Genomic DNA, 17,918 nt, shown 5'->3' with positions numbered 1-17,918 from the left:
CAAAACGACCAATAGTCATGTCAAGTCTGTTTCTTTATAAACTAGTTGATACAAAGGACCTGAGTTGCGCTGACATGCCTTTCTAAACTTCATTAATGAAGAAACAAACTCGAATCCAAACGAGCCATTTCTATAGCTTTTGGAAAACAATTTTAAAGATGTTATCAGTAGTTTGGTGTAATGAACAGTAAAATCTTTCGGTATTTCTTCCCTTTCACAACATTGTAACATTTTGGTTATGTAGTCAAATGTTTTGTCAATACACAGCGAATAATTAAATGAGCAGCACACTGTAAAAAAGTCGAATATCATGTCAATACAGTTAGAAAGGTAACCAAACGAAATAAGCACATCAATATACTTGAGAATAAATTTAGGGTATGCCAAAAATAAATTATCTTCTCTACACTTGACATGAGTGTCAATATAATTCAAACAGTGATGTAGTAAATGGTTTTTAACACTTTTGTAAAGTTCAATTAAATAGACCTGAGTTTCACCATGGTTGGTATCGTGACAATGTTTCAAGTAATCTCCAATAAATTTTAAATATTTCACGTTAAAGGTTTGTTTGAATAATACGCTCAATAATAGGACAGTTAAATGAATATCTTTGTGTACAAATGGTAGTATCATCTTCACCAGACGCTTAATTTTCGTTTTATAACCCAACCAAAGTGCCAGCTCTTCTGCGTCTCCAATATGTTGCTTTTGAATTTTGATGTATGGTAATATAATCTGATCATAAATTTTTGTAATATCAGAAAGTTTTAAATTCTTGACGTCCAATTTTCTTAAATTTGAAATTATTTCATCCTCATTATCAATTTTCTCACCTCTTTCAAAACCGTCAATGTCTTCATTGTAGATATCCATGGGAGTTTCAATAACATTTATAACATCTTCAAATATTGAAAGCTTATTGTTTACATATTGCCCAACAATGGGAAGGAATATTATTGGGCATTCCAATCTGCATGCTAATGGATCCAGCTTTGATTGCCCATCAGTGAGGAATGTTGAAGATGAAGTTACAGGTGGTGTTGTTGATGAGGGAGTCGTAGAAAGACTTGTTTCACTATTCATCGGGATAATATTATCTTTCGAATGACCTGTAATATTGGTACGAATGTTACTGTTACATGAGAGAGAAGAATGAGAAGAAAATCCGCTACTATGTCCGTCATCATCAACGGTTCTCCGATATGCAAAACTGTTATTTGTAATAGGAATCGAATTTGTGATTAAAGTTGGTGACTGTTGTTGAATGTGTTGATTCAAAATTGGAGAAGAAATTGGAGTGATAGAATGAATTCTTTGTTGTTGCGTTTGTGCTTGATATTGGGGAGGAGGACGGAAAACTTGCGGAGTGGTTTTAGATGTATTTGTGATACCATGATTGAAAGAGATTGATGGTGCAAAAGTGCCTGGAGCAAAATGTTGAAATAATCCTTGTACACCACTAGTAGTATTTGTGGAGGAAAGTCTATTGGAATTATTCGCTGTGATGATGATTATAAATTGAGTTGTAATTTTTATTGATACTACTTACGAGGAATAAATCTATGGTTGTTGTTGTTGGGCGAGGTTGTCGTTAAAGTAGGAGGACGAAAAATGTTGTTTGTATCATTCCGAGCATTCAATGAGAACGGCATTCTCCCTGAAGTTCGGAAACTATATTGGCGAGCAGGTTTCGTTCAATATTTTTGTATTCTTTTTTTATTCTTAAAATTGAAAAACGAAAAATTGCGCACCGATACTGCTGGCAATTAATTGCACGCTTTGCTTTTGACATTTTAAAAACAATTGAACATTGAGGATAACAACTCCAAGTCGTCTAAACTTTACCTCCTTCTATTTCCAGTCATGGCAGTCGTTGGTTGTGCCAACAAGGAATAACTTTCATTAGGATCTCCAAATGGACATTTCAATTCAAGCATTCCATGTTCATCCTCTAGTTGCAAGGGCTCATTCTTAATTAATTCATCATAGTTGGAATCACCTTCCATGACACCACATGATCTTCTATATTTCAACCAAAAACCTCGATCAAAGGCTTTCAATAACTGATATTCCTCGGAATTTTCAAATGAAGGATCAACATCCATTAAATCTTGAACAAATAAATCCAAATCTTTGTGTGTTTGGAAAGTGTGTTTCTTTTCAATCATTCTATGGTTCAAGTTTGAGTGTTCTTTAAAGAGAGTATTATACTTGTCTCTGAATTCCTTATTTGTAGTAAACATGACATCTGTTAATCCCTTATTGAAAATGGTTTCTAAATAATCACCAATGGATGTGTTTTCAAATTTGAAGTCTTTAACACCAATTTTTCGAAGCATGAATATGGTAAAATCTTGACAATTGGCAATCTTTTTTTGTAATTTTCTATCATTACTAATACTTCCATAGGAATATTCACGATTCCAACGAGAGACTTCTTCTGAGAGCTAGTTCAACAAGTTGTGTGGTTATGAATAGTATTTCATGAATAGTAATCATAAATACCATGATTATCCATTCATTAATGAATATATGAATATATAAATATATACAAATATATACAACACAATAAATATATAAATATATACAGCACACACACAAAACCAAAAAGAGCATGGAAGCAGAGAGTATTAAAAAAATTTTGTTGACATATAAATGTATGTGTTCATGAGAGTATGTTGCCACACAATGTCACACAAAATTCGAACGAGTAGTACTACTTACAATTTTCAAACAATCTTCCAATTCACTCATGTCATGTATTTCCTTAACTGTAATTGCCAATAAACAAGAAGTTCCTTTCACATCCGATGTTTCACAATATTCTGATTTTACCCAATCAAATTTCAAGTTAGAAATTGTAAAAGCAGTATGAACCCATCCAAATTGACTAAATACATTTACAAAAGTATTCACAGTACTGGCCATTTTGCTTGCCAATTTTGGTTGATTTAAATCAGAAATGATTAATTTGACTTTGAGTGGTTTTTTGAAAATAATTTTGTGACCTTCGTTTTGTTGTGCAAAATAGGAATCCATGGAAAGAATACTGAGAGTACTCTGATCGGAAGAATCTTGATCCTCTGAATGATGATGATGATCATCTTCATGTTGTGACTTCAATGAAGGGTGGTGAAGAGTAGGTTGTGTCCATACTTCAGCAGAATTGAATGATTGTTGTTGTTGAGTGAGAATCATGTCCGAATGGTTGTTGTGTTTGTTGTGGTTGTGGTCATAATCACTACCAGTACTACCAGCACTACTACCATCATCATCATCTTGATCGTCATCATTTTCGTCGTGCTTGTCCTTGTTGTTGTCATGTTCATGATCATTACTACTATTACTCAGTCGACAAGTCGATTGTTCGTCTCGTCGTTTCTTTCGTTCTCGTCGACACTCTTCCACATATTCATTGTAAATCATTTCTTTCACTGCTTTTAACTGCACATTAAAATATCGATAGAAATGATGTGGAGATCCAATTCGAATGGCATGTTTTCTCATGGATAAATCATTGGGTGCATTATTCGCTTGTTGATATCGTTTTTTGATTTTACCATACAATACGTAAATTCCTTCCTTGTATTCATCGGGAACTTCATTCCAAGCTTCAATATCAGAAAATGTTTCATTGGCGAGAATGTGTGTGGATGTTGTTGTGGTTTGATTGGAAATTGATGATGCTACAGTTACAGATTGGGAATCATTGTGTGAAGGTTTAGAAGAATGGTTGTTACTGTTGTTGGAAATGAGGATGGAGTTGGTGGTTGGAGTGTTGGTAGGAGAGTTGATCGTCGACTTTGTGGATGGTTGTTGTGAATTGGCAATTGTATGATGAGGAGAGCCAGAAGTGGTAGTTCCTCCCGAAATTAATGGTTGGGTCGTTTTGGTGTTAGTGATATTAGGTGTTGGAGAATGATTTGGTGACTTCTTTGTGGAATTTGACGGAGAATGAATATTGGCTTCCTCACCATCGTCATCGAATGCTTTGGAGTGAGCTCGTGACTTGAGAACCATATTCCCCATTTTTTTACTTTATGGAAAGGTGATTAGTGACACTACTACCTTGTTTAAAACTGGCTTGTTTTATTGCTCCACCAAGACGGGTTGTTTGTCTACAGATTGTTTTCGACGAGAAGCAACCTTCTTAATGTCGCTTACTTCTTGTTTTGTTTCTTGTACCTTTTTCTTTTCTTTTTTCGTTTTATTCTTTTCCTCTGAGACTTGTTTATCGGATTGTTTCGGGATTCCTTCATTCTTTATCTTTAATAACGTTTGTTCCATGTATTTTGCATCTAGAGTGGTCGAGGAGAGTAAATCTAATAAAATCTCGTTCTTTAATTTCAATAATCTATTTTCTTGTTCCAATTCCTCCATTCGATCCTTAATATTTTTTAAATCTGAGTGGTCTAGCTTGATATATTCTCCTTGATTTATCTCTCCCATGTACTCGAGACCTCCTGTTTCTGCGTTCATCCTAATCATCATCTTACCAAGAGTACATTCAATTGGCGTTTTTCGGGTGGGCAGAGTTTCTGCCTCCATTCCGGTTTTAGATGGTTTGCCAGCGAGATATCTTCGGAGTTTGGTCCAGTTATTCGACATGTTGATATTCATTTCGATAAGAAGGTTTTATGGAGAGTGATTGTTGAGGTGCAAAAGTTGCGGTTTTTTTTCAATTTTGAAAATAATAATAAATTTAACGAATAACGGATCATTGAGAACAAATCTGTAAGTGTTGGCGGGTACTATCAATACAGTTTTTAAGTTACAATATCAGTCACTATCCCTCACTGACATCAGGGAAACGGTGTAAACCAGTGCCAGTGTTTCAAATATTGTGTTGGTATATCGTACCATGTTGATGGTTATTATAAGAACATCGCCTTCTCACGGCAGGTTCAATTTTTAAATTTTAAAATTTAAAAAATGCAGCCACGACACCCATCACCTTCCTTGAACAACACCGTAAACCGTGAGGGAAGTAGACAAATTCATAATCATCATCAATTTCAAACACAAACACCACCACATGATTCAAATAATTACAGACAGCCTACAGATTTAAAACGAAAATTCGATGAAGCTATTGTTCCGAACACCACCACAACAACAACAACTGGTAATACAACGACATCAACCGACGCCACCAGTGAAATGGAAAAAAAGAAAGCAAGATTAGAAGCTTGGAAAAAGAAGAAGGAAATGGGAGCACTTCAAAAACTAGAAGAAGAAAAGAAACAAAAGGTTGTAACCGCAACTCCGATCAGCAACACAAACACTCCTAACACAAAGCCTTTATCATCGGTAGAAATGTTCCAAAAAAAATCGGGTGTGTCTCTCAAATTTAATTCAACAGGAACAAAATCAAAACACGCTCAAGTACCAAACAATTCGTTACTCAATATAATGGAGGATGATGACTTCACTGGCTCATCTTCAAAATCTGCCACCTCCCTTAGCTTCCTTGATGACGATGAGATGATTACGACTAATACCACAATGGAAGACGAGGAGGACGAATTTGAAAAATATATGTCCACCATTCATAATAATTTACAGCAGCAACAGCAGCGTTCAGTGTCTGACAACGGTACGTTAAGTAATAGCAACATCACGGAGTATTCTACTGAAAACAGAAACCAAAAAGGACAAGTCTTATTTTCTGAGGATCTCGACGTAGATATTGATAGCTATTTCATTACAAAAGAGGATACTATTGAAAAAGGTTTTGAAGGATTGTCAGATCTTCAAAAGCAGTCTAAAAAGGATTTAAAGCCTGTAGATCATTCACAAATTGATTACATACCCATTCGTAAAAACTTTTTTATTGTTCCTAAAGAACTTTGCTCCATGACCGAAACAGAAATCAATGAACTCAGAAAGGAGATGGGGAATATTAAAGTTCATGGGCATGATATTCCTCCTCCTGTAAAATCATGGACCCAATGTGGGTTGAATGATGTGATTTTAGGAGTAATAGACTCCCTTGGATATACAAAGCCTTTTGCAATTCAGTCTCAGGCTCTCCCTTGTATCATGAGTGGAAGAAATGTTATTGGTATTGCTAAAACAGGCAGCGGGAAAACTCTAGCATTTGTATTGCCCATGTTAAGACATGTTTTGGATCAACCACCTCTGAAATTTGGAGATGGACCAATTGGCATTGTGATGGCTCCAACCAGAGAACTTGCGATTCAAATTCATGACGAATTGGCTAAATTTGCTGAGCCTCTCCAGTTAAAAACAGCTTGTGTTTATGGAGGTGCTGGAATTGCCGAGCAAATAGCTTTATTGAAAAACGGTGCTCATATTGTGGTTTGTACACCAGGAAGATTAATCGATTTGCTTTGTGCCAATAGAGGCAAAGTAACCAATCTCACCCGTGCATCATTTGTTGTCCTGGATGAAGCTGACAGAATGTTTGATTTGGGATTTGGGCCTCAAGTAATGAGAATTTTGGACAATATCAGACCCGACAGACAACTTGTCATGTTCAGCGCGACATTCCCTCGTCAATTGGAAGCTCTTGCTAAAAAAGTGATGAAAAACTCCATAGAAATTATAGTTGGAGGAAGATCCGTAGCATGTGAGAACATAAAACAATACGTAGAGATTTATAATGATGATTCGACCAAATTTTTACGATTGTTGGAATTACTTGGCAAGTATAACAAACCCAATACGAGCATTCTCATTTTTGTCGACTCACAAAACAGTGCTGGTGATTTATTTAAGGATTTGGCTCTTGCTGGTTATAAGGATTGTATCTGTACTCTGCATGGAGGAATGGATCAAATTGAACGTGATTGCACAATATCCGATTTCAAATCTCAAAAATATAGCATCATGATTGGAACAAGTATTTGCGCTCGTGGACTTGATGTTCCAAGTATTCGTCTAGTTGTAAATTATAATTGTCCTGATCACTACGAAGACTATGTACACAGAGTAGGAAGAACTGGTCGAGCAGGTAGAAAAGGAGTTGCCTATACATTTATTTCTGCTTCAGAGGAAAAGTTTGCTTCTGATCTCATCAAAGCGTTAAAACAATCAAACAATCCAGTTCCAGACGAACTTGTCAAACTCTCTGAGAATTATGTAACGAAAAGAAATCTTGGACTGGTACAAGAAAAGAAAAAATCGAACATGGTACCAGGTTTCGTTGGCAGCGGATTTAAATTTGATGTTCATGAAGAAAACAAGAAATTGGAAGAAAAGAAACAACTTGCACTTTCATATGCCGTTTCCAACAATGATGAGGCAATTCTTGATCAAATCGATTTACCGACTGAAGATGAAATTAAGAAACAAGAAAAGTCCAGTCAAAAGAAAAAAGCAAAGAAAGAAGAGACTGTGGTTGATAAGGCAACCAAAGCAGCTGAAGCTGTTTATAAGGACATTGACAAGAACGATGCAATCACTGAGGAAGAAAAGGCAATTCAACGTGCTCAGCTCTTTGCTGCTGCACTCACAGTTCACACGTCACTCTCAGAAAAGCAAAAAGAAAAACAAATGGCTCAAAAGATGTTGCAAAGTGTTGTCAATGTTGGAGGTCTGTTTCGAACGGAGGTCGAGATTAACGACTGGCCTAGACCAATCCGAATGGAAATTCTCAAAAAGGATGCTCTACACAGTGTGCAACATTTTACGAACACAAAGATCCATGTGAAGGGTACTTTTGTTCCTCCTGAATCACGTCCAAAACCAGGAGAACGAAAACTCTATCTCTCTATCGAAGGAACAAGTGAGGAATCGGTTCAACAAGCACGTTCTCAAATTTTGAACATGTTAGGCGAAGATTCAAGTCTTATGGATCGAAGGCATACAGGACGATTCACCGTGTGAAAATAAACAACGCAACTGGATCTCTGAACACCAAAGTGTCTTGACAGCTTACTAAAAAATTCCTTGTATTGAAACAATAAGAATTTACTGACTCAAATCACCCCAATTTGTACCAGTTAAAATGACAACTGGTGTGGGTACGGACAATTTAAAACATGATTCCATTGATTCCTTGATGATTTGTTTTGCTTGTTCTACTTTCTCGCTCCGCACTTCGAACAAAATTTCATCATGAATCTGCAGCAATAGTCTCATCTCGATTTTTTCAAGTCTTGTTCGATCCCAAACAGTGCGAATTGCTTCTTTAATGATATCTGCAGCTGATCCTTGAATCTTTGAATTGAAACTTTGACGTTTTGTTTTTGCGATTAAGGTACTATCTGGTGACCAAATAGAGGATAAATGTCTAATAATAATTGAGATGAAATGTTAAAATGTGACATTTTTCTGTTGCAATAAAAATATTTACCTTCTCCTTCCTGCTATGGTTGTAACATAGCCATGATTCATAACCTCCTCTTCAATTTCGTTTCTTAGAGCTTCAATTCCCTTAAATCTTTGGAAAAAGTTATATCGATATCTTTTAGCATCTTCAATTCTGTGAGTGCCTGTTTAGCATTGATGAACATGAATCATCCACATTCATAAAACAACTTACTATCAAACAATGCAATCGATAACTTGTCATCTCCCATTCCATATATAATTCCATAAGTTAATGTTTTCATTTGAGATCGTTGTTCATCTGTAACATGATCATAATCAGTTGCAAATAATGCACTTGCCATTTGTTTAAAAATGTCAATACCATCTTGCTGTGAAAATATTTTCAATAAAGTTGCATCTTGACTGAAATGAGCAATGAGACGAACTTCAATTTGTGAAAAATCAGCACTCACTAATATACAATCATCACTTGTTGCTGTAATTGCAGATCTACTATTTATAGTGACTTGTTTTCCTAATTTTTGACTAAAAAAAGACAATGGTTTTGGAAGTGCTTGCAAATTTGGATCTCTTGATGATATTCTTCCTGTGGATGTTGCGTTTTGTTCTTGACTGGAATGAATTAAATATTTTGAACATGTTTTTTCATAGAATACATATTTTTGTTTGTAATCTTGAGTAAATTTAGATGAAATATTTTGTAATTTTCTAAATAATTGAATAGATTCAATAACATAACGATATTGTGGATATTGAATCGATAATTTTCGTAGACAATCCTTATTCGTAGATTTAGCACCTTTTTTACAAGTAAGAGAAGGTGTTTTCATTTGCAAGACATCATATAAGAGATATTGAATATCATTCTTGTTAGTGAGTGTAATCTTTCTTGATCCACATAATTGTTGTAATTCTCTTGTTTGATAGGTTGTTTCATTAGTAACTAAATTAGATAATTCATCAATTTGTTTGACATTACATCCCACTCCATTATATTCCATCGATGCTATAATTGGAATTAAATAACATTCCTTAATAAATGGTTGTGTTAAACCAAGATCCATAATTTGTTGATATAATTTGTTCATACAAGCATAGGACATGTATGAATCATTGGCAAGTATGTTGGATGGATCCATCATGGATGTATGATGATCTGAGAATGTCGAATTCTTTTTCGAATTCTTTTTAGATTTGGTTTGAGAATTCTTGTTCGATGAATTACTCTGTTGAAGAGTACTAGTGGAGTGGTCATTCATGGAATGTACACCATTCTCAATCATGGTATGATACATGTCTGAAATTGTACTTTTAGGTTTGTGTTCTAAACTCGTATCACACATCCAATCCATAATAAGAGGATCAAAACATAGATTATTGAATTCAAAGTATTCATGAGTGTGAGAGGATGGACTGGTGTGATCTCTAATATTACTAGTAGTAGTAGTAGTAGTACTGGTGTGATCTCTAATATTACTAGTAGTATTACTAGTAGTAGTAGAAGTAGTACTCACAGTAGTACTCACAGTATTAGTAGTACTTGGATGAATACTTTGACTATTATTATCACCATTAGCAGTATTAGTAGTACTTGGATGAATAGACTGACTATTATTACCACTACTATTACTATTATTTTGACTACTTTTTGCATGACCACTACTTGTTCCAAATAAATAATCTCCATATAAATATCCTAATTGTTGTTTGATATTAAAACTACATGCAATCATATGTGTCTTGGAGAAGATCATTTCTTGAATTTTCCTTTTTACCATTAAAGTGTATGGACTTGATGGTTCAAATTCAATGAAATAAACATTTTGATCTGAAATGTTAAAATCTGTAATTAATTCTTCATAGGGAAGTAATAATTGACCAGAGTTCATTGTATTCATACCAATAGTCCTTTCATTTCTGTCATGATTCGTCGTTGAATGCATTTCATCATCATTTCTATCAAGATCATTTCTATCAAGATCATTATTCATTGAATGTGAATTGGTAGATGTAGTAGTATGATTATACGTTTTCATTGAAGACCATCCAACAACCATTGCACTAATATTGCTGACTCTTCTAGAAGAACCTGACTTGTCATCTCTTTTCAATGAAAAGTAATACAATGGTTGTTTTGACCATTCTAATATTAATTCATCTAATAAATGACTTGGAGAAATGGTAGATATTTTCTTCACTTTCAATCCTAATGAGGAAGTAAATTCTGTGAATTGTGTTTGAATTTTGGGTTTTTTAAGAGTCTTAGAGAGAAGGTGAGTGTTCCATGTCATTTCATTATTATTGGCAATGTCGGCATGATTGGTGAGGTTACTCAAAGTCTTTGAAACAATATATTGATCGTGTACATCACGAGTAGAGGCATGAGAATTCATGAAATTTCTCTTTTGGTTCTGCATTTTACCTTCGAGATACTTGGGAGGAGGGATAAATTTCTGAGGAGATTTGTTTGTTACTGCTGTAGTAGCGCTGGCAAGAGGTTTAACATGATTCTCAGATGTTGTTAAACCTCTCGTAACAATAGGAGAGTTGTTGGAAGTGAGTGAATGAGTGCCAATGCTCAATGCTGTCACTTGTGGTACGTGTGAAGGTTTGGAATGGACAGTAAGGATGGTTGGAGGTTCAAACTTTACAGTATTTGGCATTATGATCGGATGTCTATTATTATTTTGTATATTATTTTTGTATAATTCACTATGATGTTGAATAGAAGTTCTTGATGGTTGTTGAGCCACGGTACCTATGGTTTGATTTCTATAACTTGGTGGAGGAACAAATTTCAAAGCACTTCTCGTGTTAGTGGTTGTTGTGGTGTTGGTGGTTGTGGCGGTAGTGGTTGGAGTTGTTGTTGTGACACTATTAAAAGTTGTTCTTGAATCATGCAATGAAGAATGATGTTGTAGATTGGTGGATTGTACCTTATTGGTCGTGAATATGTGATTGGAAATACCTCGTGGTGGTGACGATGAGAAGGTTGTTACGACCTTAGGAATATTGTGTGATTCACTAAGGAGAGGTGTCAGCATGCTTAAAGTACAAGCATCATCATCATCATGGTATGGAATGATGATTCTCGAATTTGTTGAATCCTTATTGTTGTTATGGTTCCATGGAGTACTGTGTACTCTTGATCGTACTGGTGGATCAAGCTTGAGAGTTGGTGCATGTTGTTGTTGTTTGATGTTCCTCTCCGTGTTCGTAGATAAATGATTAAGAAGATTATTGTTGTTATTGTTGTTATTGGATGGATCATTGGAAGAGCTCTCCAATGCTTGTTCTTCTTCCAATCCATCCAAAAGAAAGAGATCATCATCCCAATTCAATGATGTTTTGAAAGGTACCAAAGTCTTCGGTTGGTGGCGATGGTTCATCATCATTATTTTGTTTTTTTGAATGGTTCGAGTATTCACTCGAGGTGATTTTCCCTCTCTCCTTGCGCCGTACTTGAGTATCATACTTTAATAATATCGATATCAACAAGAACATTTAATAGATGGTCATTGACGATCATGTTTGTTGGACATTGAGTTTTGCTGGTATCTTGAGCTACAACACGAAACTAATATTAACCATTACTTGGTTACACCCTTTTTGAATTGAACCTACATGTAATTGCTTGAACCAACAACATCTTTCGTTTTGGAAATCAGCCATGCGTCAAAGTACCACTGCAAAAAAATTCACCACATTTCTCTCTCTTCTGCTCCCCACAGATTTTACTCTCACCACCGAGCAGTTGCCCCTACTCCGATCATTTTTGCAAGACTCTAGTAGTTGTCATTACAAGAGACACAACAACAGATTGTACAATTTATTTTGATTGAATTTTACTGATCTTTTCAATAAGATAACTCTACATTTGATTTCGTCCTACACTTATTTCATCAACTGATTTGATCTAGTACAAGTTGTTCTCAACACTCACTTCTCGGAGTATAGACATCATTATGGTCGATCCACACGTATCCTCATCCTCCTCATCATCATCATTGACCAATAATAATCATAACATGAACGTTGGTTCAAGTTGGTTCAATATTGCTGACCATGCCACAACAATGCCGGTTGTTGATTCAACTCATGCCATCTCCGCGGCAACCACGAACTGATGGACACTTACCCTTTCATGCTCACAGCATCGAACAGTGTGATGAATACTCCTCAAGAGCAGCAACAGCAACCACCACAACAACAACATGCATCCTCTCATCACTATTATTTGCATCATGCACTCAACCATACTCCTTCGAATGCAAATGGTCAATTGGACATGACTCATCCACAACAAGCCTTACTACTTTTACAAGAACAACAGCAACAACTTGCCAACATGTTACAACTTGCTTCATTGCAGAATTCTCATCAGAATTCTATTGTAAATACAAATGCATTGAACTTTATCATTCCTCAACAACATGAACAATTATATGAACAACAACAACAACATCAACGCTTCGTCATGCCAACTTCTCACTATAATTCCAATCAGCATGTTCAAGTTCCACCATTGAGTACTGCTACAACAACAACAACAACTACTACTTCTACTACTACTACTACAACTGCCACTGCTAATAACCCTCGCATCTCTTCTCTCATCACTGATGACTTTGATGACATCTTTTTGAGTGGATGTTTTGATGATGATGTTGTGACCGTTGGTACTGTACCAAGTACTCAAGTGGATGGATCAACGAGTCTCCAACAAGTACCACCTTCACACTCTTCTCATCTTTTCACATCATTCAATCAACAACACCCATTAGTATTTCCAGGAGGAGAATTGATGCCTTCCACTCCACTCACAACCTCTCATGCATGGTTAAAAGTAATTCCTGATCAAGATGTCATGTTCTCTAGAAATTATGATTCGTACTTGTCTGTGGTTCAACCTGTCATTACTTCTGCGTGTCATAGGAATGATCATTATGAAATATCACAACACTCACAGCAACCATCACAACAACACTCTCATCTCGTCATGCAACACCCCTCCACTCATGAGAACCATGATCCCATCATGAATTTATTACACCACCACCATAGTGTCATGCCATCCATTCAGAATCATTCCATGGCTGATTCATCATCATTCATGAAACATTCCACGTTGGATCCTACTCGAATGAATACTTCTACTACTACTACTACATATATGAATACTACTGCTAGTCCTCATTCGAAAAGAGGACAAAAGAGAAAGAATGTTCCTTCAAATCATCAAGAAGAGGAATTACATTCAAGTGATTCCACCACTCTTCATCGTGGTGTACTCGACAAGAAAAAGAACAAACCCAATGATCCAATAGTGATTGCCATGAATCAAAATGAAACAGCAGGAACACAGTCCTGTAGTCTATATGAACAAACACAACAACCACAACAACCACAACTACAAACACATTTATTACAACAATCACAACAACCATATCAAACACATACTTTAATTGATGATGATTTATTACAACTCGATCAAGTCTCTGTTCATACGACTTCAACAGATGCCACCAATAACATTATGCATACCATGATGGCTTCATTCTTTCCTCAACCAACTTGTTCAAGTAACCACTTGAATCATATTCATCCTTCCAAGATTCAAATGTCCACAAGTTCACACAATGATCTTGCTTATACTCAACTCAATGCACTCAAACATGTCAATAATTCGATCACTGTTGTATTATTGAATAATGATCCAATTATTGAATGTATTAAATTCACTCCCAAGAAGAAGATGACCTTTGAATTGTTGAGTCTCTTGGAAATTGATCCTACTCTTCTTTCCAATCTCACTCCTAATTCCTATGATATACATTTGGATCAATCTCTACTTCTTCGATATGGTAAGAGAAGTGCTGCTGCTGGTAGTAGTAATGGTCATTCGAATACTACTAATACTACTATGAATTCTACGACTTCAACTACGACTTCAACTAATTCTAATAGTCATGCAGCAACAAATTCTCATCACCATGGTAATACTACTATTGCTACTACAACTACGACTCATGAAAACAAAACAGTGGATCCACCCATTGATCTCTATCAATTATTCCTAACTGCTCAAATTACTGTTGATGGCAAGAATTTAGAAAATATGGATGAATATTTCAAATTCAAAACAGATACCAAGAATGAAAAAACTCTTCATTTCAAAATTGAAGATTTGAATCAAAGTCATGATCATCGATGGAATGAACAAATTGTTGGAACCAAAATCAATGCCAAATTATCATTCAATTTAGAAGTGAAAATGGTCAAACCTATTAAGGGTATTTCAATCAACTTGTTACTATTCCTTCAACAAAAAGTACCAAGTAGTAGTAGTAGTACAATGACGGATTCGTCAGCTTCTGTTGGCCAACAACACGTGTTTTCAGAAATGGATCAACTCTTAAAATGGAATGTTCCAGTACTGGTTCAAGGTTCAAGAAGAAAGAAAAAAACTGAAAAAGATTCTGAACTCAAAGAATGTTTTGGAGAGAGAATGTGGCCACTCGTCGATTTACAAATGGCTCTTCTCAATCGTAAAGGAGCTGAAAATGCAGATACAGAAATGGATCCAGATGAAGATGGATATGGTCTCATGGATGATATTCTAAGAACTCGAAGTGATCAATCTGTATTTCGACCCATTGGTGATTCAATTCTCAATGAAATTGTAAGAGAGGCTGAAAATAATTTGTGTAAAGATTCCAATAATTTACATGCCCTTCGACTCTTTGAAAAGTATTTTCAAACCAAATATGGATCAGGAACTTCTTTGGATATTTTTAATTTGACACGATATTTGGCAGCCAAAACCATCAATCGAGAATACATGTTACCTGATGTGGTTGTAGCAGCAACAGCAACGAGTGCGCACTTGATCAATGGGAGTAGTAGTAGTATGAATTCCCTCAACATGGAAGATGTTGCTGAAAGCCTCATAACACCCTCTGCTGCTGTTCATGCCTCTTCTTCGAATCATTTCATGAGAAATCCACTCAATGATATTCTACCAGAAAATATTACAGAATTAGATTTAACCATTCTATTGAAATTAACATATCTATATTCAAGATATGAACCTATCTTTAAAGCAGATGGATGTAACAATACTGAAAAGATGATCAAATATTGTTGTCAAATTGCAACCAATCCTCAATTTAGTATCAAAACCAAAGTCTTTAGTTTATATCGATTAGCTGAATCAGAATATCTTAAACTCAATATTGAAAAAGGTCGATTGAGTTATCATTCCTTAGAGAAGTGTAATCAATGTTACTTTTTCATTCAAAGATGTTTAAAAGATGAACCAACTTTAACCAAAGGTGAAGTGAGACATATCAAAGCACTTGAAGCATCAGTTCTCAATTTGAAATCTATTTTATTGAGTAATATTCATAATTTGGAACACTTTGCATCGACACCTCATTCACTCTCTGAAGAAGAAATTAATTCCAAATTATTATCTCTGAGAGATATTGTGCAGTACAAACATGCTGCATTCCAAATTAGAGGTCGTTACACACCACGATGTACATCCTTTGCACAAATTTGTAATAACGTGGCAGCAAGTTTGAGAGTTTATTATACGTTATTCAAAATGACACAATCCTACACACCCAAGAGAGCAATTTTAATGCTCAATGTCATTAAAAAGATGCAAAGTAGAGCAGTCACGACACACAAACAAGCCAATCCAAACACTTCTCACTTGGCCTATTCACTCTACAAGTACAATTTAAAGACAACAGAATTATTGATTTTAGAAGAGACTAAATTAGATAATCCCACTGAAACAGATATTGATGATAAAATTGAAAAGGCTGCAGCTGATAAGAGAAAGTGCTATTCCAATTATAGAGCTCTTAAGGATCAATTTTTAGGAATTCAATAATAACATAATCCGAGTCCTCTCCAGTGTTGATAAAATGATTTTTGTGTGTTCAGCTAATTCAAGTGAATTCTCTCCATTGTTGATAAAATGATTTTTGTGTGTTGAAAACAACAGATGTTGTGTTTATAATATTTTAATGATCATTAGAATTGAAGCAAGGCCACCACCAAGATGATCATGATCAACAACACAAGTGATGATGAAAGTCCAGAAGCTCCACTCAATACCTTTGGCATGATCAAATTAGGAACTGGTTGAACACCTGGAACAAATCCTTCAAATTCAGCAACTGTCCACTTGTCATTATTTTGCATACAACTCCAATAATTAGTGAAATAGGATCTACATTTGGTATAAATGGATGATTCTCGATCCACAAATAAAGAATCCATGGCCGATCGAGCCACCAAATTGTAATAACTATTCGCGAGTGGATCTGTCAATGAATTCACAAAGTTATTGTACACACAAATTTGTAAATCCAATTTGTATCCTGGACAATTGTTCGTAGTGACACAAGTACCTTCACCGCTACCATCCTTACAAGCACAATAAGGACAATTGTCATTTGGAGCTGGAGCTGTACATTTTTGAACGGGTGGATTGGCACAATTACCAGTTTGTTGATCACAAAATCCAGTATAGCAATGAGTATTGAGTTCACATCGTTGTCCATTTCCTTGTCCAAACGCACGAATACACTTGGAGACAGAACACACGACCAATGTATTCACCACGGTGTTGGAACCAAAAGTAAATGGCTTGTTGTATCGACAATCGGAATCGGTATTACAAAATTCACCCAATTCTGCGAATGGTAAACATCGACGAGAGGATTTGGCATCGGTCGAACGACATGCATACGCATTGGAACATTCCGTTGTAGAGTCACACAATTCACCATAACCTTTCAATTTCTTACAAATGTATGCAGATTGAGGATCATTGACATCACTCAATTGACAATCACCACTCTTACATTCCTTGTGTGTGGAACATGAAGATCCATCTTCTAAAAGAGCCATACAAGTCTTTAAAGTGGTATTACAAAATGAACGTTCTTCACAAACATTGTAGAGACGAGTCGAGTTATCAAAAGTCGCACATGAATTCCAACTGGAACTGTCTTTTTAGCATAACATGACTTGTAGGGTGTGGATTGAATGGTCACATCGGTATAACATTTCAATGATTCACCAGTATTTTCTTGACACGAAATGACTTGTCCTTCATTGGCCAAGACCACTTCACATCGTTGATCTTTTCGGGCCGTGTTCAACAGAGTAGAAACACACTTGCCTGTCAATAAATCACAACGACCACCCAAACATTGTCCACTCCAACTACACGAATCACCAGCAAGTCTTGAACTTGAATACACACATTTACCATTGGAACAAGTCACAAGTAATTTGGAAGCATAGGTAGAGGTATCATCGTTGGGATTTAATGCACAATCTGCAGAGGTTTGACATGATTTTTGATTCACTACAGAAGTTTGCATATCTGTGGCTTTCTTACATTCCCATGTTGTAGCAGAGGTTCTAGTATTGATGTAACCGAGAGGACACAGATAGGTTGGACTGGTTGGTGTTGAACCAGCATTGGCAGTACAAGTTTGTGCTTGAACCATGTGTTGAGGAGGAAAATTGAGAAGAGTGGTGGTCATGAGAAGGACCATGATGATGAGAAGGTTATTGGCAGAACAAGTCAT

The 17,918-nt window shown here is 35.8% G+C and overlaps 6 protein-coding genes across 6 annotated transcripts; 2 read left to right on the top strand and 4 right to left on the bottom strand.

Annotated features, from left to right (window-relative positions):
• Window positions 1-15: 15 nt before the first annotated feature.
• C9374_013382 (uncharacterized protein) lies at window positions 16-4,032 on the bottom strand (the record flags this gene model as incomplete). The annotated part of the gene is made up of 4 exons (XM_044689252.1): window positions 16-1,502; window positions 1,553-1,674; window positions 1,849-2,450; window positions 2,728-4,032. The coding sequence occupies 4 exons, from the start codon at window positions 4,030-4,032 to the stop codon at window positions 16-18; spliced, it is 3,516 nt and encodes a 1,171-aa protein (XP_044553791.1).
• Window positions 4,033-4,092: 60 nt separating this feature from the next.
• On the bottom strand, window positions 4,093-4,623 carry C9374_013381 (uncharacterized protein; the record flags this gene model as incomplete). Its single annotated transcript, XM_044689251.1, has 1 exon — window positions 4,093-4,623. The coding sequence occupies one exon, from the start codon at window positions 4,621-4,623 to the stop codon at window positions 4,093-4,095; it is 531 nt and encodes a 176-aa protein (XP_044553790.1).
• A 312-nt stretch (window positions 4,624-4,935) lies between these two features.
• Window positions 4,936-7,854, top strand: C9374_013380 (uncharacterized protein; the record flags this gene model as incomplete). Its single annotated transcript, XM_044689250.1, has 1 exon — window positions 4,936-7,854. One exon carries the CDS (start codon window positions 4,936-4,938, stop codon window positions 7,852-7,854), a length of 2,919 nt encoding a protein of 972 aa, XP_044553789.1.
• An 84-nt stretch (window positions 7,855-7,938) lies between these two features.
• On the bottom strand, window positions 7,939-11,696 carry C9374_013379 (uncharacterized protein; the record flags this gene model as incomplete). Its single annotated transcript, XM_044689249.1, has 3 exons — window positions 7,939-8,260; window positions 8,324-8,462; window positions 8,513-11,696. The coding sequence occupies 3 exons, from the start codon at window positions 11,694-11,696 to the stop codon at window positions 7,939-7,941; spliced, it is 3,645 nt and encodes a 1,214-aa protein (XP_044553788.1).
• Window positions 11,697-12,445: 749 nt separating this feature from the next.
• Window positions 12,446-16,204, top strand: C9374_013378 (uncharacterized protein; the record flags this gene model as incomplete). The annotated part of the gene is made up of 1 exon (XM_044689248.1): window positions 12,446-16,204. The coding sequence occupies one exon, from the start codon at window positions 12,446-12,448 to the stop codon at window positions 16,202-16,204; it is 3,759 nt and encodes a 1,252-aa protein (XP_044553787.1).
• A 143-nt stretch (window positions 16,205-16,347) lies between these two features.
• On the bottom strand, window positions 16,348-17,885 carry C9374_013377 (uncharacterized protein; the record flags this gene model as incomplete). The annotated part of the gene is made up of 2 exons (XM_044689246.1): window positions 16,348-17,235; window positions 17,310-17,885. The coding sequence occupies 2 exons, from the start codon at window positions 17,883-17,885 to the stop codon at window positions 16,348-16,350; spliced, it is 1,464 nt and encodes a 487-aa protein (XP_044553786.1).
• Between the last annotated feature and the right edge of the window lie 33 nt (window positions 17,886-17,918).

This window comes from Naegleria lovaniensis (genome assembly GCF_003324165.1).
Source record: "Naegleria lovaniensis strain ATCC 30569 chromosome Unknown tig006, whole genome shotgun sequence".
In the NCBI taxonomy this organism is placed as follows: domain Eukaryota; phylum Heterolobosea; class Eutetramitea; order Acrasida; family Naegleriidae; genus Naegleria; species Naegleria lovaniensis.
Note: the sequence above shows the minus strand (reverse complement) of the source record. Positions and strands in the feature narration are given on the sequence as shown.